General features: G+C 36.1%; 1 protein-coding gene across 1 annotated transcript in view; it reads left to right on the top strand.

Moving 5' to 3' along the window:
• The first annotated feature begins 9,410 nt into the window (after positions 1 to 9,410).
• Positions 9,411 to 22,927, top strand: part of CCDC73 (coiled-coil domain containing 73) — a 54,257-nt gene continuing 40,740 nt past the window's right edge. Inside the window, exons 1-5 of the mRNA XM_080618188.1 lie at positions 9,411 to 9,605; positions 19,768 to 19,839; positions 20,133 to 20,207; positions 21,240 to 21,311; positions 22,136 to 22,171. Of these exons, the coding sequence (XP_080474314.1) occupies positions 9,474 to 9,605; positions 19,768 to 19,839; positions 20,133 to 20,207; positions 21,240 to 21,311; positions 22,136 to 22,171 (387 nt within the window). The 5' untranslated portion in view covers positions 9,411 to 9,473. The remainder of the gene's footprint in view (positions 9,606 to 19,767; positions 19,840 to 20,132; positions 20,208 to 21,239; positions 21,312 to 22,135; positions 22,172 to 22,927) is intronic.

Here is a 22,927-nt window from a genome sequence, read left to right as displayed (position 1 = left end):
AAACATCCATATGTACTGGGTATTTCTAGTAAGATCTGAGTCATACTGTCCCTCATGTTCATGATAAAAGCTAGCATGAAGAAAAGCTCTAAAATTACCATCTTCTGTATGTGTTATCTTAAAAGTGTTGCTGTCATGGTTTCCTATCCCCTTTTGCGTTCATGTTTTTATCATATGCCATGTAATTACAGTGTTCTAATGCATTTTTACAGAAGCATCATGCATTCTGTCTTCTGTCCTGCAAAAATCCTGTGCCTATTGGTCATGTATTAGGCTGGGTACCCAAAGAGGGGGAGGAACTTCTGCTTTTCTGCAGTCTTTACTGCTCTGAAGTTTTGGGGGTGCTGTGGCTTGAGGAGGAGACACAAAACTCTGTGCTGGTACAAGCCTGTGCCTTACCTTCTGCTGTTCCTGACCTCCTGTGGGAGCTGTTCCGTACCTGGTACTGCAGAAATGTCCTTACTCTAACCTATAGCAGGATGCACACATACAGGATTAGGAAATTGTTATAATGATCAGACAGGATTTTTTTTTACTGATACCAACATTATCTATGATGCTCAAGCAGAAAAGAAACCATTTTCTTATATTATGCCTTATTTAGATGATAATTTCTTTTCTTTTGACGCTTTACTGTAGGAACCCCCACATCGTTAAGTCATGTTAATGTAAGTTGTGTTGAAGAATGGTTTGTAGAGGAAAATGTAGTATTTCTTGTCAGACATTTAAAAGAAGAGAGAAGACAAAAGCCAAACCAGCCTTCAGGCAAATCAGGGTTTTTCAGAATATAAAATAGATATTTCGAAAACGTTGGAAAGAAGTTAAGTATCAGTAGTGCCTGAACTTGTTGACACAGGAGATTGCATTTGCTTCTCCTACTGCCATATCCCTAATCTTTTGGATTACATTTAGCCAAGAGAGCGAATTATTCCCCTTATGTTTTATGTATGGTTTTCTTCAATACATTACTTGATGTAATTCCATGTAATGTTAAAATTAAATGATTTTGGATTGATCCCTTACTTGATGGCATTGAGTCTAATTATTGCCTTGTTTTGCACTTGGCATAGTTATTTCACAACTATAACTAAAAACAAGTAAGCAACTACCACATTGGAATGCTACCTGAATAAGTGTTCCTTTTTGCAGCGAGTGGCACATTGCAAGTGGATACTGAAAACTGCAGTTGCTGCTTGCTTTGTGCTGCCAGGATACTTCCACTGAACGAGTTTGAGCTCTCATTGTTTCGATACCTTAATCCTCGCACAAACATGGTTTTAGGAAGCAATTTAATTTTCATTCCATGGCTTTAGCTGTAATTGCGGTGCATCAAGTAGGAGGACAGCATAGTTCAGTAGTTGTCGACTAGGTGGCAGTGTGGTGTTTAAAACGAAGGTAAACGTTTTGACTCACGTAGACCTCCAGATTTTTCTGTGCCTGTGAAATTTGGGTCAGCCTCTGTCCTATTAATGCACTGAACTTCGTTTCTATACTAATAAATAAAAGGGCACTGACTATATCCTAAAAAATATTAGGATCGAAAGACTAAGGAGAAGGAGGATTTAATCCCACAACCAAACATGTCATAACTAGATGCACATTTCTGCAGTCTTGGTGAAACTGCCTTATGACTTCCTTTTTTCTCAACTTGAGCTGAAATGAGTTAAGATTATTTTTTTTCTGCTAATTTATTAATAATCTTTTACTTGTGGTTGGAAAAAAATGTTACTATTTATGTTCTTACCATTGTTCTGTAAAAGACAGATACAATAAACTGTGTAACTGGTTTTGATTACAGAAGATAAGGATCCTGAAAATGCATTTCTGTGTTTGTGAGACATACTAACCAATTTAAGTGATACAAAAGCTTTAAGTCACCCAATTTTGGAAAATGCCTGGGCTAGCTATGTTGTGAAAGATTTCACAATTTCATCAAAATAATTCAAATTACTAAAGGGAACCTCTTGTGATGGGTAAGAAGTGCAGATCCTGAGCAATGAAATACTTGGATAAGCAGTTCTTATCTTTTAAATTTCGTTTAGAACTCAAAAGGTAGCTAACACAGACTTTGGAGTAACTGACAAAACATGCTTGCAAACTTCACTCTTCAGGTTCTGTTTACTATTTGATGGGAGTAATCTTTACAGCATTATGTATTAAAAAGCTGAATTGCAGCACTGTGGTAATAGCTGTTTCAAGCAACTATCACATCAAAATCAAGTATTGCTGATTGAATAAAAAAGGCACTAAAGGACTTTCTCATATGCTTTCTGGCTCATCAGTTTGGTCTTCTCAGCGATGTGGTGTTCAGCTTTCCTTCACTCATTTTTGTGGTCACACGGTGAGTATACATATAGCACTCTCACATGTTATATTTAGATGGGTTTGAAACACAGATAAAAATGTTAACCATATCACTGTATTTTATAATAATTCACTTACCTGTACTCCTTAGCAGTAGCTTTATTGACATATTGAAACAGTTGGAATTGAGGGGGAGAGGGGGAAATACAAAAAGCCCATCAAAACAAAAACCTTTTAGGCAATCAACAAGCCAACTAACCCAGACCCGTTGCTGCTTGACCAAGAAAGCCTGAAGGTTCTAATAGCTGACAGTTTAGTGCAGCACTCTTTCCACAATTTTATTAAAACCTGAAACTTTGAAAAGAGATGTATGGCCATCCAGGTTATCTCAGATTACTACTACTTAAAGATGGTTTTGTCAGCAAATATTCTAAGGCATGTTTTTCAGGACAACTCTTGTGCTCTGTTGTGGAGGTAATGTTGGTCTCCCTCTTGCAAAGGACCTGATACTTTCCTGGGTTTTGACAAAGGCAACTTAAGAGCAAATGTACATCTTCCAGAATGAAAAATCTGTACAATTATCTTGAATTTAAACAAATGCCATTGAATTTAGTCTAGAAGCTTCTAATACCATAGATAAGGACAACTTGATGTGACTAGGACCATTTTGTCTTTGGAAAATAAGAGGTTATAGCAGGTTCACAAATCCGTTCTTGGAGAAAATGTGCTGCATTGTGGGATATCTACTGTGTGGTATTGCAAATCTTCAGGTGTTAGAGCAGCAAACAACATCTTTGCGTTTTTTTTCAGGAAGCAGGCTTTGTTGTATGCCCTGTCTGTTTTGGAATTTGTCAGCTGCCCTCTAGACAATACTGTCCTGTTTTGTTAAGGTAAACTAGTAAAAATGTGACCTCTGACTTCAGGAAAGTGCATGAAGAAGGGTAGGTGGATCTACTTAATGAGAGAGGGTAGATAGAGCAAAATATTACGAATCAATCAGTGAATGGATAGAGAATGTTCTTCAGAAAAGCCTTGCAGAAGCAGTTTGGTTCCACCATCTTCAAAGGTGTATTGTCAAAACACAAATTGCACACTGATAGTAATGTTGTACTTGACTCTTTCATTATAAAAGCCAGCATATGATCCAAATTAGTACTCTAAGCTAATTTAAAAGTCCTGGAGTTGCAAGGTCAAGGAGAAGAATTATTGTTCATTTTTATTTAGAAGAGGGTTATAACTGAATTTTTTTTTTTGTTTTGTTTTGTTATTGCTGAAATAGTGAGGTGGAAGCACCCTTTGCCTGACCTGGGGCAGTGTTCCTACATTAAGTGTATACCCACCAAACTTATGTTTATGTAATGTATGCATAAAAAAAGATTCTGTAGAATTTAGGATAAATCCATATTTGTTTAGAATTCAGATTTGTATAAAGTGGTCCTTTAAAATAAGTACTTTACATTGAAAATACTGCATGATTTATTGGAATCTTACAATAAATCAGATAATCTTTCACATTCATGAACCACAAGTCTGCCTCCTCTAAATGTTTTTTTTTTATTTAAGATGATATGACTACAAAATACCAATATTAGATTTTTATTGTCTTTTGGTTTTGAGCCTTTTTAAACAGTCCAGATCTTGATACTGTATTTCGAAGAATGCAGTTCTTTGTAAATGAAAGACAATATACTGGTATATTCATCTTAGCTTTTGAAAACAAGTTGTCTTATAAGGTTGGCAATACACTTCTGAAAACTGGAAAGTTCAGAAGTTTTCGAAAATTAACGAACTTCTAAAGTTTTAGACTCTGACGGAAATACTTTGTATGATGCTATAATGTTTTTTAGGTTGTCATGATGACAAAGGATAATGAGTAGATACAGTAAGTTTTAACAAACCTGTAGAGGAGCATCTTTAAAATGAGTTGCATGGTGGATTCTCTTCTAGGCAGGAAATATTTTGTTAAATAGGCCCCTGTTGTATACAGATACATCATTTCTGTACTTGCTAGAGGTTGTGCCTTCATTCCCAGGACCTACATTTTTGCTTTGTTTGATTTATATGTTTGATTTATAATGAATGGAGCCATTCTCAACTAGAAAACAAAACCAAAAGGCACACATCCTAAAAGGAAGCAAAATGGAGAATTGAACCAACACAGCTCATTCAAAAGGGTGTGTTTATATGCTGTTATCTGCTGTGTGTTCCTCAATACACCACTGTCAGCACCTGAAAGGAATTCCTGTGGAGGTGGTAGTCTGCCAGCAGAGCTTTTCAAAGCTTAAAGGAGTTGTGCCTTCTGGAGCTGTTCAGATGAATGGTGGGTGGGCAAATCCAGTGTGATGGTTGAGTGTACTGTCTGGTGTACACCAAGGCATCTGTTTTTCCTGAAAGGATAGTACATATTCTTGTTAGAAGATGTGGGGTGAGGGAGAACTGTTATAATATTCTGTTGGAAATGAAAATAAGTCCCTAAATGGAACAATGAATGAAGGCAAAATCAAACAACTGCATGCAATGTTTTTTCAGCCTGTAGAAGTTTAAATAACCCTACCTACTGAAAATCTCTGAATCTAAAACAGGGGGGAAAAACACCAAACAAGCCCAATTGAGATGGGGGGAGTGCTGTCTTCAATTTTATTTTACTTGTTTAAATCAAAGTGAGGCCAAGAACTGTAAGATCCAGTAAAACAGGCATTAAGCATCATAAACATTTACATACGGATTCCTAACAAGTCAGTGGATCTTACATGATGTAGCTTCTTCTGTATTTCTTGTCTGTTGTCTCTGCATGACAATGTATCAAGTTGTTTTATAGTCCAAATTTTATGGCATTGTGTGCCAGTAGATTATCTTATCATGGGGGTGTCCCATCTGACTTGGTTGCATATGGTGGTTGGAATGTGGAAAATGATGAACAACACCTTTTTTTTTAGTGCTTTTTGGTTAGCTGGTCCTAGCATAATCGCAGACTCTGGGCTCTTAGGCTCATTCAGTACAGCTGGCTGCTGTTTTCTAATTCCTGAACTCATATGTAAGTTAGAACTTCATGAGCTTATAATAGAACTTAAGGATATTTTTTTAAGGTAAGAATGGATTCAAATCAAATCTGTTTTTCTCTCTAATAAAAGCAGATGTTTGAAGAGTATCAAACACACTTCCATGGAAAGTGAAAATATGTATGACTTCGTATCTTGCTGTTTATGATCTATGCAGTGCCTCTAAATGTATTTTGGTCTTTAATGATCGTAAAAGTAACCTTATCCTGTATAGTGTGGGTTCATAATACTGATAAAATCTTGTATTAAATGCAGTCATACTATGCCACTTTTTGCATACAAATATTTTTTTAAAAGGATTTGACTTACAAGTGGGCAGTATTCTGTACTCTTTAGTTTAACGTAACAAAAACCTGGAGTGTACTTGTGAGACTGTACTTTGATTTGATGGTTCCACAGCATCACTAACATTTTGAAAATACAGTAACTTAATACATTCGGTTTTAAATTCTAGCTCATGGCTAGACACAACTGTATGCATGTGCGTGTATTATATACCTGGACGAATTAATTTTGATTGCATAAACTTTTGCACTGTTTTTCACAAAAAGTCAAGGTGTTTCTTACAGCTAAGATGTCAGTTTTAGTGGGTTGTGTTTGAAGTAAAGGGGTGATAAATGAGAATCAATTGTATCTGCACCTGGTCGGAATAGCCATACTTTTATGGCCATCCATTTGATAAGGAGTTGTTAGACTTAGGCAGGTAAAGTTTCTCCATCATTATTTTCATTCTTGTATTTCATCAAGCACAGAAACTGATGCTTACACTTCAGCGTTTTTTTTTTTTCCTGGAGGTAGCATTTGCAAACATTAAGGCAGATGTTGTGTCTGTTTCTTGTGTGTATGGAAGTACCCATAAACAAACAAATGAAAATCATGAATTATGTATTGAGGTTGATGTGTGCATTAAAACGGATTCAGCCTATGTTGAAATGCCATAAATTACCCTGTTTCTAAAAAGTTATTCAGGGTGCTATGAAAATGTACCCAAAGGGGGGTTTTGTACAAAAATATCATTGAATATTGCATGTTCACAGAATTCCAATGTGTTGAGTCAAATAGCAGGCGGAACGGATTTCAAAACAGTTTTTAAAAGATATTGCTATCACTTGCACTTCTGGCATTGGATGTTTTAGTTAATATCAAACCCTACAGTAGTTATTGTGGTAAAATGATAGTGTGAAATTGATGCTGTTATAGTATAACAATAAGGACGTGACTCATGTATTTTATGTACACATGCATTCAACTGTAGTGACAAATGGCTTCATGCTGTGTGATTAAATGCATATTAGCATTTGCCCTAGGCATTTGATTATTACCATCTTTACTTCATTACATTACCACACTGTATGGCCATATAATTTATAAGATAATACAGACATCACTTTGTTGCTGATAGGAATTATTCTGGTTTATGGATGGTGTCCTTTAATTTTGCCTTTCATGGATTATAAAATTGGTTAATATCTGCTGAAGTGAATCACTGGAGAAGCAAATAAAGATGTTGGCCTCAGGTCACAGTGTCATTTGTGATACTGGCAAAATCTTACAGCCTCATTTATCCCTGTACATGATTGATAACACCATGGGTTAAATGGAGAAAGCTTTGCTTCCATTAAAGGATCATCATGAATGAAGACCTCCCACTTAAAAGTCAGGCATGATGAGAAGACAAGAGACTATCTACAGGTCAAATTAAATAACTTAAATAATTTAAGTGGAATGACAGTGTAATTTGTTCATTCTGTGTTATTACCCTGACCCCTATCAGGCTTATAGGCTAACTTACTTTCTAGTGTAGGGTATTTAAGATGTAATTTTTAATAAGTGCTTTTCTAAGATATAAAGCCCTTTATGGCACTTAAAATTGTGTTAAAATGGATTTTTTTAAATGTGCTTTTTAAAAAGTAATTTTTGTTCTTATTTTGTTACACATAAAACAAGTAATAGGAAATCGAGTGTAGTAATTGCTTCAAAACAGGAACTGCAATCTTTAACTTTTAGAATGTTATTTCATGTATGCTCTAGGATTGTTTTTTAATTACTTTACAGGTATTCTGATAAATACCAGCTTTTAAAAATGCATCTATCTGGGAATATCTTTGATTATACAATATTTTTTTGGCATTTTCTATATCAAAGGACATTTATTAGTTATCATACATCTTTACAATAGCTCTAGGCATTTGTATTAATGTGTGATATTGAAAGTAGGCATTTTATCAGTATGGTAGATACTTGAAAATTTTTTGTAACTTTATTATTCCATTTTATATATTTTTGTTTCCGGTCAAGCATAGTACAAACTATTTGGCAGGTAACTAAGTTCTTTGATCTCCCTGTGGTGGAAGACACCACATAGGTATCTTGCAGTCAACTGTGAGGAGGGCGAGAGGGAGCGTGTATAATATGCAATGTACCTTGCAGTTTTCACCAGTAGGCTGTGAAGGATTTTGTTGCAGTCTTGGAAAAAACAGTTTGAGTACAAATTGCCCATGAGAAAATAATACTTTCATGGTGAAGGGATGGGTGAAGAATCAATGAGCTTCACTCAGAAAAGCACTTATCCTTCCTTACTCACTGCATTAGGGAGGTGAAGTCTTGTTTGTCAAGTGCTCCTTCTGACATCAGCGAGCTGAGAGGATGGATGCCTGAGGCTCATTTTCTTCCATTCTTTAGAGTATAGCATTAGTTTGAAAATACTGCCGTGAGAAAATAATTCTTGGATTGCTTCTGTGCTAGGAAGGGAAATCTCAAGCCCTGATGTGGACTGGTTAATGCATACTTCTGCTGGTTAACTTGAAGAGAAGCTATTTCATAACTGAAGTACACTCCTTCAAGAGCACCTGCCTTTGTAGGATGAATCCCAGAGTTAGACCACATTTGGCGCATTGACACAATAGATTTGTTGCCTGAAGTGGTACAAGTTTGTATATTGTTCTTATTAACTTTTATTTGCTGCCTCTTCAGAAGTCCTCAAAATTCACATTTTGACACTGACAAAAGAACTTTGATAAATATTTCATATTGAACAGTTCAGAATCAGTTATGTTTTAAAATGGAAGACAAAATTGAGCCTGTTTTTCCTGTTTTTAGCAAATCCATTATTTCAGTAATTTAGAATAACTTTTGTGGTAGCGCAGCTAAGTAAGGAATCAATCTATCATCCATGAGCAAGCTGCTTAAATTTGATCTGTGTTAGGGTTTAATTCAGACAATAGCAGAAAAAGTGGGGAGCCCTGATTTGTGGTTTTTATGGCCCCATGACACAGACAGGTCTCTCTTATTCCTGCAGGAGTTCCTTCCAAAGGGTTCTGTGGCAGTGGCCAGGTTAGGCGTAACTCATGTGGTCTACCCCTACCTCTTGAATTCTTAGTCCAGGAGCACCCATGGGGTGTCTTAAGGAAAAGATAATGTTATGTGTTCCAGTGGACTGGTGCAAATTCAGTCTTAAATATTAAAAATAATCTGGGAAGTACAGATTATGATGTACTTACATATGATGTAATTTACATATATGATATACATAAAGATGACATATGTACAGGTATGATCTTTTTGTAAGTCAAATGCTAAGTGTTGTAATGATCTCTCTCATTAACAAATACGCTGTGTACACATGGGTCTTATGTTAGCATAACTCCCTACTTGACAACAGTTGATTTAGCTAGCTTAGACTACAACATTTTGACACTTGAGCTTGTGGGATCAAAACCAAAAGTTTTCTTGTTAAAATTCAGAAGCAGAAGCCACATATATTACCTTTAGTTCATAATTTCAAACCAGTCTGAAAGTCATCTTTAAAATGAGCCTGTCTTGTGATTTTTGTAATCTTGAAGGTAGGTATAACTTTTTCATGGTCTGATGTGTTAGTTGCAGTACTTTCGTGCTGGTGTAGGGCAGCAGCTCTGGAAAGAAACCCTGTACTGCTTCCTTTTTCCTGATGATCTCAGTCAATATTGTTCATTGCATCATGGCTGTAAGTAGTAGCTTTACTCCTCACAGAAAGAATTTGCTTCCATATTTGCAAGTTTTGCAGTTTGGTTGTCCTCTTAAACTGAGGAGGAAATACACATTTTATTTATTTTGCAGAAACAAGTTCAAAGAATGGATGAAGGCTTTGAAACACAGGCAGTTGACTCTACTCTTCAAGGTCCATCAGAGGCATTACTTTCCATTCGACTGTTAGACTTTAAAACAAGTTTATTGGAAGCAGTAGAAGAACTGCGTATAAGAAGGGTAAATGTTTATATTGGTTTTTAGTGATTTTTTTTTTTTTTTTTAATTATTTCTATCTCCCTGTAGTTAATCATAGAAAATGCTGTGTAAGTGTGGCTAAGCTTCATGCTGTATTTCAAGTTATTCATCGACCAGAGATTTGTTTAACAATATAATGGGTTTAGGCAGGGTCTGTTTTAGAAATGTCACTGTAGACAGCACAAAGTATGGGAGTGAATTAGGCTTTCCTGTAGTAATGTCCAAAATTGCTATAGTTGATCACCAGGCTATTGACAAAAGTGATCTACGTAGTGGTTTCGTATTTCTCTGTAGTTCATCTCTTTAAGAGCAGCCATTGATATGAAAAGGAAAGAAAGAGAATCCAAGCCATTGCCAAGTTTCTAAGTCTCATTTCATAGACTGATTTCCCATTTGACAGAAAAGCAGTAATTTTGACTACTTTTGTCTGTTTACTTGTGTTTTTCAGAATTAGCCAAGAGGGCAAACAGCTGCTGTGATAACCAAATCCACTGTATTTCACAATTTTTAAATGGCTAAACTATTAAGCTAGAGCCCTACATACTGAGTATTGGGGGGGTTGGGGGTCGGTGGTGTTTTGTTTTTGAAATATTGGTTGAATGATCTCATAGTAAGGTAAAATTGTTTCTGCAATGTTGAAGACAGTTATAGTTTCCTGTAGTTACTCTTTTCAGTTGTATGTATGTAAACATTTGTTTCTATTTCTCCCCTTCCTTAGTGTTACTTAACAATTGTATTATTTTAAAGACCTAGAGTATATATTTCTGCATCTGATGAATTTGACCTGTTCAAAAGATGTGCATGATTACTTTTAATATATTAGTATTGATGACAAGCTTGATTTAAGCTTATTTTTACCTAAGTTATATGCTATAATCCTCTCTTTAAAAACTATAAACAAAAGAATGAATGCCATAAAAAAAAAAAAAAAATCCAAGAAAAACATCTCAATGATCCTCATTTGTTGGTGCTATATTGCTGAAATTCTCCATGGTCTCATCCGTAGGCTTTTGTTACAATGGTAATGTTTAGACCAGTCTAACTATTTTGCTATTAAGAAGTAAAGACTGAAGAATTTAACTTTTATAATAATAATTGAATTATATTTTCCCTGTAAGATCTGTTAGCAGAATGGAACACCTTATCCTTGACGCCATCTTAAGGCATGTCAAGGATAAGAGGGTTATGAGGGGCAGTCAACATGGCTTTACCAAGGGGAAGTCATGCTTGACCAACCTCATAGCCTTTTATGAGGAAATAACATTGTGGATGGATGATGGCAGAGCGGTGGATGTGGCCTACCTTGACTTCAGCAAAGCATTTGACACAGTCTCCCACAGCATCCTCATAGCTAAATTGAGGAAGTGTGGTCTGGATGATCAGGTAGTGAGGTGGACTGCAAACTGGCTGAAGGACAGAAGCCAGAGAGTTGTAGCCTATGGGGCGGAGTCCAGTTGGAGGCCTGTATCTAGTGGAGTGCCTCAAGGGTCAGTACTGGGACCAGTATTATTTAATATATTCATCAATGATTTAGATGAGGGAATTGAGTGTACTGTCAGCAAGTTTGCTGATGACACTAAGCTGGGAGGAGTGGCTGACACGCCAGAAGGCTGTGCTGCCATCCAGCGAGACCTGGACAGGCTGGAGAGTTGGGCAGGGAGAAACTTGATGAAATATAACAAGGGAAAGTGTAGAGTCCTGCATCTGGGCAGGAACAACCCCAGGTTCCAGTATAGGTTGGGGAACGACCTGTTAGAGAGTAGTGTAGGGGAGAGGGACCTGGGGGTCCTAGTGGACGGCAGGATGACCATGAGCCAACACTGTGCCCTTGTGGCCAAGAAGGCCAATGGCATCCTGGGGTGTATTAGAAGGGGGGTGGTCAGTAGGTCGAGAGAGGTCCTCCTTCCCCTCTACTCTGCCCTGGTGAGACCGCATCTGGAATGTTGTGTCCAGTTCTGGGCCCCTCAGTTCAAGAAGGACAGGGACCTGCTGGAGAGAGTCCAGCGCAGGGCGACAAAGATGATTAAGGGAGTGGAGCATCTCCCTTATGAGGAAAGGCTGAGGGAGCTGGGTCTCTATAGTTTGGAGAAGAGGAGACTGCGGGGGGACCTTATTAGTGTATATAAATATATAAAGGGGGAGTGTCATGAGGATGGAGCCAGGCTCTTCTCAGTGGCAAACAATGATAGGACAAGGGGTAATGGGTACAAACTGGAACACAAGAGGTTCCACTTAAACTTGAGAAGAAACTTCTTCTCAGTGAGGGTGACAGAACACTGGAACAGGCTGCCCAGGGAGGTTGTGGAGTCTCCTTCTCTGGAGACATTCAAAACCCGCCTGGACACATTCCTGTGTAACCTTATCTAGGTGTTCGTGCTCTGGCAGGGGGATTGGACTAGATGATCTTTTGAGGTCCCTTCCAATCTCTAACATACTGTGATACTGTAATTCCATTTACACTGTTAACTTCACTTTGCATTTTTAATGCACTTGGTCAGATCCTAAAATCTTTATGAAGTGATATGGAGTTTAATCTTTTGTGATGTTTGGTTTGTTTGGTTTTTTTTTAATTTTTTTTTTTTTGCTTTAGTTTGTCTGTTTTGCCTGCTGTACTACAAGAGTAAGTGACTGTGATTTTTATACAAGGTTGCTTCTGAAGGGTGAGCAATTTTTTGGCATAAAAGTATTTTTCATTTTGAAATTGGTGCTCATGCTGAGAGTCAGTTCTACAGTTAAGACATGGTCCTACATTTCTATAACATTTGTACCTTCCTTTACCCTCAAAAATGTATATATCTACATTTACCTGTTTGTAGCTAGAAATGTAAGTAAAAAGAATAAAATTAAGCATTTTGCACCTAGTCAATTTGAAATCTTAAAGTATCCCTGACTGCATTTGTATTTGCTTTGCTTTAACAATCAGTTCAGGGTTGCTTGCTTAGTATGGTTGAAATTTGGAATACAAAACATGAATATTTTGAAGAAGCAAGGGTTACAGAATACTATGGCTATGCCTAGTGCCTTTCAAAAAGAGATACAAAATTATTTCCTGATTTTAGCTATGAATCTCTTACAAATTGAATCAACATGTAATTATTCTGTAAATTTATAAATTTACTGAGGAAAAAGTGCACAGACCAAAACACAGAGAATTAGAGTGCTCATCTTGCACTTCGGTAATTTTTCCATGGTCAAGAATGAGACATGCCAACTTAAACTGTGTCATCTGCTGTGTCAGAAAGTGAAGTAAAAGTTCTGCTGGTTTCTTAGGAATTTTGCTAGTCCTTTTCCCTGCTGCTTGTGAGGCTCACACCATACCAGTAGCCTGCTGGAGGCAGTAGAGCCAGCAGAGTGGATTTTACTCTCAGTTTTGTCTTTGACCTGTGGCTTGACCTTAGATGAGATATTTTACCTCTGTTTGCATCTGTTTTTCTTCCCATTGTTGGTCTTGCTTGTCACGTAGACAGGAGTATCTTCAGGACAGGAACTATCATGTATTCTAAGTTTAATAAACTGCCTTGCATGGTTGGTTGTACTGCAGTATAAATTCAAATTAATGAAAATAAATTTGAAGCTAAAATTATCTGTGCAAATCTAGACAGATAAAAAATAAACTCTTAAAACAACTCAATGTTAAAATATTTTGAGACTTGATACAATCCATGCTTAACCCCATAAGATACTATTTTAGAGACTTTGCTTTTCTGAATATGCTTTTAAATAAATGCATTGAGTTACTTCAGAGCATCTACCTGGTTTTTACTTTTCTGGGTTAAGCACATAGCTGTAGTTAAACTCTTAAATTAATGTAGAGGAGTTGCTCATAAGAAGTGACTGTTCTGCTATTTTACAGATGAAATCCCAGTTAATGGTGGCTATGCATGTGTATTCTGGAGAATGCATTGCTTAAAGTACTACATACAGCTTCACTTCCTTTGGCTGTTCATACAGTCTGTGTTCTTTATATGGATTGACTTAATATGTGTGTAATTAAAAGGTACAAACCATGTCTTCCCCTATCCCCCCCCCAGGGATTACTTCACAGTCCAATAGTTTGAAGGTCCTTCTATTTTTTTGCCTGCTTTGCTTTCCCACTCATCAAGTAACGATGAGCCCAGTGATTCTTTTGTGGTGGATATCCCATCCACTTTGTTCTGAAGTCTGTCAGTTTTGTTCTGCCGTCAGCTGAGTTCATTTTGCTGAGTAATAAGACATGATCCTTTTCTTAAAGGATAAATATAATTGATTTAGAAAGTATAAAATTGCATCGTAAGTAGGCCAAATTGAAGTCTTTAATGCTTTCTGAAGTACTAGGTGTATAGGACAATTGATATTAGATGTAAGGATAATCTTTACAAGGACAAGAAAGCACATATATTGTGTATCAAAATCTTGTTCTAGGTAGAAAAAATACCCCACAACATCCTTAGCTAGAAAAGAGTGTAAACATAGGAAATCAAGGAGATCCTCCCTACTCCCATAGATGTGTATTCTGGGGATACGGGTGCTTTTAGTAGTTGTTGAACCAGTGAAGGTGTTGATGATCTGAACACAAGAAAGATAAATCTTAGTGATTTTTTTTTTTTTTTTAACATTTTACTGATGTTTTTCTTTGGTGCAAAGGCTAAGTTTGTGACCTGTTTCCATTCCTGGAAACAAGTACTGGAGTTTTTTTGTTTCTCAAGTATAACAAACTGTTGAGGCTCTTTCTGATGTTAACCTGGGACATCACAAAGTTTGGTTAGTATTAGAGATTCTGTCATTTGTGTCTTGACTTTATTAGATTTGACACTCTTCTGTTTACTAAAAATTGCAGGAAATAAATTTTGCTCTTTGCTCTTTGGGCAGTTATGATACAGCTATAATTCTTTTAACTAAAATACTGTTTAAGAAACATTTTCCAGCTCTCAAATTTTCTCTCATTTCTCACAAGGTAAAAAAAGAAAACTATGTTATATTAATATTAGAGTTGCAAAGGGCATTGAGTTTACTCATACAAACATGTTCTATGTTCAAACAAATACTCTAACACAGGATTCTTTAAATATTTCCTTTTAGAAGCATGAAACTCTCACCATATTTTGTAAATTTAAGCCATATTGACTTGTTGTTCCTGATAGTTATCATCCTACTGTTTATGGTCAAGCACTATGTAAAACTTCTCTCTTCCTTGAGCCAGAGGAGTATGTTGACATAGCAGGTGGTATTAGTCAGCCACCAAAATGGGGATGAGATATCTGATTTGCCAGGGAACTTCCTACCTGCGTTCACAGCACAGGAATGTGAGGTTTCAGGACTGTTGTGGATAGGAATATTTTTTAAAGGCTAGCTGGTCCTATCAGTTTGTTGTTATTGACCCTCATCTCCTCCTCTGCCTCTAATACTCTTTCTCCCTCTTTTCCCTGTTTTTCTGAGTTACATTCTGTCTGCCTTCTTCTGTTCTGATATGAATTGGATCTCTTTTTTTGTGCTTACCCACTTTCATGCTGATGGCCAATGAGTAGTCACTGAGAAAGTAAATATACTTCTTGTATCTTCTTACTTATTTGTGAAGAGAAAGACAAATCCTGAATCATGTCTGTTGTCTTGATGCAGATATTATGGCTCTCACAACAGCTCACCTTGAGTTTGTTCTGGTTGCTGTTCTCAGAAGCTGTAGCTCACCCTAATGCCGCAGAGCTTTGCGTGCCATTCCTTTCAGATGGGTCTGAACAAGTTTATCTCCATTCCTCTTACTCTACCTTTGCTATGCCTTTGGCTATTTTAATCTATTTTCTTCAGCACAGTGACTTATTTCTAGGTTTTCTTAGAGAGGGGTCATGAAGGAGCTTTGCTCACCCTTAGCTGTTCTCTACCATTCCTAAAATGTACTTCTGCCTTCTGGCAACTGTGAAGGGGTTTGCACTGCACACTGTAGTGCCATACAGCTTGTTGTAGCTTGGGTATTCTGAGCTAGTCTGTGCATGAATGGAAGACATGTACATAATTGTGCAGAGCTAACTCATCGATTTAGCAATGTTTCCCAGGTAAGATGGACAAGAGAAGCTTGGTATTGAGATGAAAATGGAAAGTTGCAGTATAAGGTATTTGGAAATGTCACCTGGGCCCCAAAGGCAAACTGCTTTTTGAGATGTTAAGTGAAGAAAGTTGATGAAACTATAAGCTTAGTTACCAGAATGACTAAATTTGAATGGCCATATTGTTTGTGATATATCTAGACCTAAAAAGCCCCAGAAACGTTACAATATATCTAAAACTAAACCTTGTTGAAGGTGTGTTCTGCAGAAGAATCACCTTCAGATGTGTGGAATAGCAGAAAAGTTAAAAAGGACACCAGAGGCATCTACTGTAGCTATATAGGCAGGTGTGTGGAAACAATGATCTACAGTGACCAAACCCATGAGATTGAATGAAACTATTGCATAAATGAAGATTTTATTATTTATTTATAATTAAAAAGAGTTTGTTTTTTAAGTTACTTTTTTTTTATGTTTTAATACTGTATTTTGAAGTTTCTATTCCTGAGAAGGACAATTACTACTTCAGAAATTTAGGCAGAAGTATTTTCTAGAAACAAAGTGGATGGTAGGGAAACAAAATATTTTAGTGAGGGTCGTTTTTTGTTTTTTTTGTGTTGTGGGTTTTTTTTTTTTTTGATTGCAAGAAACAATTTAGGTGTTGACAATGAGAATGGTGAAGAGCTTAATTTGAATTTCTTAAATGATAGAGTAAAAAGAGGAAATTGTGGGGAGAGAAACAATGATAAAATAACACAAAATAGACTTGTGGGTGGCTTTTGTTTGTTACCTAGAATTTGGCAAAGAGAACACCACTAACGCAGGCTGCAGGGAAACAACAAAAAATCCTTATAGTTTAATACCTGGATTTTCTGCCTAAGTGTAACTTAGAGTACTTTTTAGCAAAACGAAACAAACAAGGAAAGCTGAACATTAAAAAATAAATAAGTATGGGGATATAAAAGACTAAGCAGTACTGAGGTTTATGGATCTCATGACTGTGACATATGCAACGTTCTCATTCAAGTCAATAAGTAGTGCGTTAGCTTAAGTTCTGTGTTAGCAAATAATGTGGCTTTTGATTAGGAATGGGTTACCTGAAGTTGGAGAGAAGAGCATGAGAAGTATCGGTGCAAGCGTCTTAGTAGACCATGTGTATTAATTTAAGGAATATATTTTGATAGGTGAGATTTCTTTTAATATAGAGCAATTGCAGCCTATGCAGTGGAATCAAGGACAAAGCAATAAAAGATTTCCAAAGGAAACAGAAATGTGTACTTCTGAAACAGGAAAGCTTTTGAGAATAAATCCCAAATATGTGGTTACTAAAGGTGTTGGTCAACTATCATTACTGTTAAGATTCAAAAGTGTTGTATCAGGAACTAAAGTTAGAATAAAGCTGTTACATTTTTCTATCCTTTTAACATTTGTCTTGGGATCAAAACTGAAGAAGCATATCCGTGGTCCACTAAAAGTTGTGCTGGTATGAAGGGTATTACAGCATGAAACAATCAGAAACTGTAGTTTCTGTTGAGTACCATTTGATTGACCTGCGCGAAAAATTGGATGTGCAATTTTGTAGGAGGTAGATTATGAGTTTGAAAAAGACAATAGACGTACCTAGCAGCAGTTTTGGCTGCTTGGACATGAGCCAGCTGTACTCTGTTCCTAAATCTGTTCAGGGTCAAGAATCGAGGAGGCTTGACCAATCCACAGCCCATCTTGTAAAACTACAGCCTGAAGCAAACACTTTAAAGAGAGCTTGACACTTTCTAAAGGTTATAACGAGTAAATAAACCATCAAATTACTCCTCTTTTATTGTTATGGTAGGTTGTTTTTTTTGTTTGGGTGGTTTTTTTTTTTATGAGAACACTTAAATCCATGTAGTTCTAAGGCATCCAATAAAAAAAATAACACTTTCAAGCTTCTGTGAGTTTTTTTGTTACTTCATCAAACTTACAGACACAGTATTACTCTCCAAAGTATAACAAAGATGTTTTTATCTTATTAAACAGTTGGTGAAGCTTGTAAAAAAAAAAAAAAAAAAGTGCTGCACACAAGTTTTCAATTCAAAATGAGTGAACTATAAATGTTCTTTGAAAGAAGTAAAAAATGATGCGTAAGGTTTACAATTAGTAGCGATTTCACATGAGAATATTTGAATCATGTAATTGTCATCCTCAGGTTAAGTATTTATGATGATTATTTTTTCAGCAGTAGTTACATATATACACTTTTTTGATGGCTTCCAGATTTTCCTTTATAATTTGGGAGTAAGTTGGAGAAGTGTTGTTCAGTTAGAACTTCTGGTGCTTACCCTCTTCAGCATTCAAAGCAAAGGGCTTGCTTAAAATGGAATTTAAAGCAGCTTTCAAACTTGTGTTGTTGTATTTTAGTTAAATTTAAAGTGTTTTGCATGGATGCGGGAGTTAATTATAAATGCCTTAAGTTTTAACATGCTGTTTCTTAGAGCAGTTGTAAAATCTTAGTAAAATTCAAGTCTATGAGGCATATTTTTCAGTCCCACAAGTAACTCTTGAAATACTTAGGAGTAGCCTTCTGTGGATAGAAGTGTTACTTCTACCCACAGATGTGCCTGTAAACTACCTGTTAATCAAGGAAGTCAGTTTTGACCCTAAAATCTGTAAAAGATGTCAAAACCCTTTTTTCAATCACCTTTGGACATAATTTGCGATTTTATTTCTGTTGATAATACAGTGGGACTGTGGATCAACTGTTGTATTAGGTAAAAAGGGGTTGCAAGGTGTTCTTCAGACCAGTTTAGCACAAACTGTTGAAGCATTGTAGATATCCTTGTGTCAAAAACTTGAAATGATCTCTTGTGTTGTGTCCATCTTACCTTAAGGTGGTCGCTTCTTCAAAGTGACCATCAGCGTGCAGGGAAGAGGCAGGAAATGAGCCTTTTGATGCTGGGAGCAACACATAAGTGTTGCTCTCTGGGTCTTTAAAGGGGTATTCATTGTTTTGACTGTACACAGTAACAGGACAGGAGTGAATTGCTTCAATTCAGGGGTGAATATGCATCAGAAGCCTAAATAATGGCTGTTTGATAGGGAAACATGTTCTTCCTTTCTCGAGTATTGCATTTGTAAAGGAAGGCCAGTACTCATAATAATAATAAAAAAAAAATTAACGGGAAGCTGATTTCATTTGAGAAAATTTGACTAATACCCGCATACTTCAGGAAAATTCCCATAAATTTTTAGCAACTGTGATTATCCGCAGGTATGTCTCACTTATTATCACAGTAATAGTTTCATTTTTGACAAAGTGCTCCTGCACTGCAGGAGATGTAGCACACCTTCCTCTTTCTAGTATATCTTGTGGATTGTGAAGAAAACTTCAGACTTTAGTAACGTTCTTCTCCAGATTTCCTGGTAGCTCATCTCATAAAAGTACATGCCGATTATCTCTGACTTCTGTTTAGCTTCTTACTTTCATCTGGTAGGTCAGGAGGCTTTTTGGCACAGAAGGCTGTGATAAATAATAATTCCACATTAACAGAAGTAATTGCTGAGAGAAGATTTTTCAATTGTCCTGGGAAATGTCAATAAAACATAAAGATGCAAATGCTTTGAGTTGAATAATTAAGATGTCCCAAAGATTCTGACTCATTAACCATGACTGTGTATCTTTGACTAACAATGGATTCTTGAAGCCCTTATTGCAGCTTACGGAATTTCTCTTCAACTCAGTATTTTGACTTGGTTCATCAGAATATTCAGTCCTTTTTTAACTGTGAAATCCAGTCTGGTTTATTCCCTTTGAGTGTGGTTTTGTTGTAAGAAGCAGAAGAGAATATACATGAAGAGAGAACTGATTAAGGGGGCTATAATCCTCGTTTCTAATCTTCTGTTATGCATTTCAATCTAAGTTTAAATTTATTGATTCTGCAAATTTTCTGACCAAAACAGCTGAACTTACCTGCTATTTTGCTACATCCAGAGGGCTTTTGTTTCCTTTTTTGCTGTGCGGTGTGTAGACACATACTGTTCTATGTACTGGACTGTAAGGGAAGAAGAGTATGAATATACAGCTTATGTTGGTATTTGATTTGCTGGTGCTCTTATGTAAATTTGTGTGAATTTTTTTTTTTTTTAACTAGGAAATGGAGATTAATTATGAAGATCAAATAAGTAAAATTGTCGTAGAGAAACAGGAACTTGAGTGGCAGAAGGTAACTTCACTGCATGGTTATAGTGTTTTAACTTCTGGGGTTTAATTTCAATATGATATTACTATGGATTGTGATTTGGTACAATTCACCTTTTTAAAGCTGTGCTAATTTCTCATTGTAGATTGGTAGCCAATAGTATATTTTCTAGCCATGAACTTTTGTAGATTTTATATTGATTTGGATTGTGCCCAGTCTAGAAATCCAATTAATGAAAGAGTACCATCGTAATATTTGGCATGACTGTAAGTCTTCACTCAAAAGGCATATAAATATTGAAGCAATAAGACATTTAGCTTAACATGAGGCCTGTTGACACATCGGTGTGGGGAAGGCTACGCAACTGCTTCTCTGTATTATGCTTGGCTTTGGCAAATGCAAGTACCAGTGCAGTTGTACAAACAACTTCACTTGCAATGTTTTGGAGGTGACAATTCTTCAAAAAAAAATACTTCAAATAAACTTGTATGCTAGAGATTCTCGAAAGAGGTTTGTCAACTTTTAAGCACTCAAAATGAAGTTTTCAGTAAAATAATCTAACATTCTTCCTAGGGTTAGGGCTTCTAAGGTTATGCTTGCATAGGAAATCCATTCCCTTCTCTCATACAATCAAACCTATGACCCCTGTCACTAGGTCACAAGATAAAAGGCTTTACTCTGTATATTTTATGATCACAGAAAAAACAATAATTTCAGCTCTATCCTTGATCTTGGAATATATAACATCTTGGTAGTAAAGGAAGGCTGTGCCATCTTGGAGGTCAACCTAACCATCTTAAATTAATAATCCAAACTGCCTTTTTTTTTTTTTTTCTCTGAAAGATATATATGTGCACACAGAAACAGGAAACATTCTGTATTTGTATAAGCAACAGGGCTTTCAATTTGTAGCCCTTCTTTGCTTTTTTTTTTTTTACCTAGCATTGCAATTCTTGATAATCTGGTTCTGATTTCCATTCATTCTGAAATTAATTGAATTATTAATAAAAAGATGGGACTTCCAGGCAGTTAGGTGAACTCTGGTTTTCTGCACTTTGCATTTAACATTGACACATGGCAAACCTAATGCTGTCTTAAGATGGCAATAGGTGTTAAATTGCTTATGCAGGTTGATAGAATGGGTAAGAGTCACTTACAGAAATCCTGGCAACAAGAGAGCTGAATTCCAGAGACGAGAAGAGTTACCTGTTGCAAACTAGAGAAGCCTCTGCCAAAAAAGATTATTACCAGTTAACAGATGTCTCTTTTTAGTCTTCAGGCTTTTTAATCAATCATGTCTTTTTAAAAATATTTAACAAGGAATCAGTTTTGTTTTGTTTGTTTGTTTGTTTGTTTTCTTGAAAACCCGTATGTATGGTTTGCTGTAAGATATTTAAACCTCACTTGTTACTTTGCATGAGCAGGAAACACTGCAACATCAGATGGACACATTGCAGCAACAAAATAAAGAAGCTATGGCAGTTCTTAAAAAACAGGTAGCAAAATAAGGCCTTCTGACTTTCACAGTGAGAATTTAAAAATGCTGGCATAACAGCAAGTTATTAGTTGGTATTAAAGTATTTTTGCCTTGTACATAAAATGTTAGAATATACAGCTTAAAAAAATCAGGTCTTTTTCTTTTTTCCAGATGTAGTATAATTGCCTGTATTTTGACAGTTTGTCCCAGTATACTGCTTTTCCTGGGAGAGAAAGAGTTCCCTCTTCCTCAAATGGCATGTCCTCTGTGAGGTTAGATTCATAAACCACGGTGAAAGATCTGCCACATAAGTTTGTTCAACATTTGAAAGTGTGTTTCAGTCTTTCAGGTTGGGGTTGTGGGTTTTTTCTGCATAATATATAATCAACGAATTTGAGTGCTGAAATAACTTGCAGAGAGCAGTCATAGGAACTGAAACTGTTCCACATGGTGATGAAGAGTTTATCACTAATGCTGCATCACAATCATATCTCACTAAAAAGAAACAGGCAAGCAATTAGGATTTTTTCTTTCTTGAAAAAATAATTTGTGACTCACAAGCTTGCTGTTTGTGACTGTACAGTTATTGTAGCTAAAGGGAGAAAAAACCCCAACAAAACAGGAAGCACACTATGCATGGTAATAGAAGTATATTGTCTTTTCAAGTTGCATGAATAAAATTAATCTCGTGCTGTATTGATTTGTTGTTTCTTCCTTTCTTTCTTGGTGGTTTGTTGTTTTGTTGTTTTTTGTTGCTTTTTTTTTGTGTGTGTGTGTGTGTGTGTGTGTGGTTTTGGGTTTTTTTTGGTGTTTTTTTTGTTTAATATGCCACTGACAACCAAGTTACAGGCAAGGATGATGGCCGTGGAAGAAGAAAAGGTACTTTGTTAAATTAATTGTTAAATGATAATGCCATATAACTGACTGAACATGTTCTAAGTATAAGCTAAGTATATTAGAGTTAAATTATTTTTCTTGCTAATGCCTTAGCAAAAGGTACTTTTTTATAACCTGTAACTCTTGTTTTTTTGTTTAACGTATAGAATTTCAATTACATGTGAAATGTCACTCATACTGATTGCCGTCAGATTCTCACCTGATGTAATTCTTCTGATTTCCTTTGACTTATATGCACATGACATGCACATGTGTATAAATTCACATGTATGTGCATGTCATATATGCATGTATATATATAAAAGTATAAAATATGCTTACATGTATTCAGTAATTCTAGTGATAGCAGATTACAGTTCAATCTTTGTGGACTGGAAGAGCTGAGGAAGTTGTTTCTATGAAGATCCTGCTACATTGGATAAGAAAATATGTTTACCTAATGCTTTCTTTGTTGTTTAGTATCTTTGTTCTGGAGTAACTTATTAATTCTGCCTTTGTCAGGCTTGTTTCTCCCAGAAGAGAATATTTTAAAACTTCTGACTAGTCATACGTGGTGAATAGACCCAATCATGTTTTCACTTTGCTTTTTATTGTGATAGAAATTAAATTATTTGAATTTTCACCTGTTTTCATCAATGAATTGTTCTGTTGTAGTAGAGTAGTGCTTTGTTTTGCAACATTGTTGTTGCGAAATTCTCATTGTAAATATACTTATTCCACCCAAATCCTGAAGTACAG

The sequence above is a fragment of the Psittacula echo genome, assembly GCF_963264785.1.
Source record: "Psittacula echo genome assembly, chromosome: 5".
In the NCBI taxonomy this organism is placed as follows: Eukaryota; Metazoa; Chordata; class Aves; order Psittaciformes; family Psittacidae; genus Psittacula; species Psittacula echo.
This window is presented reverse-complemented; position numbering and strand designations above follow the sequence as displayed.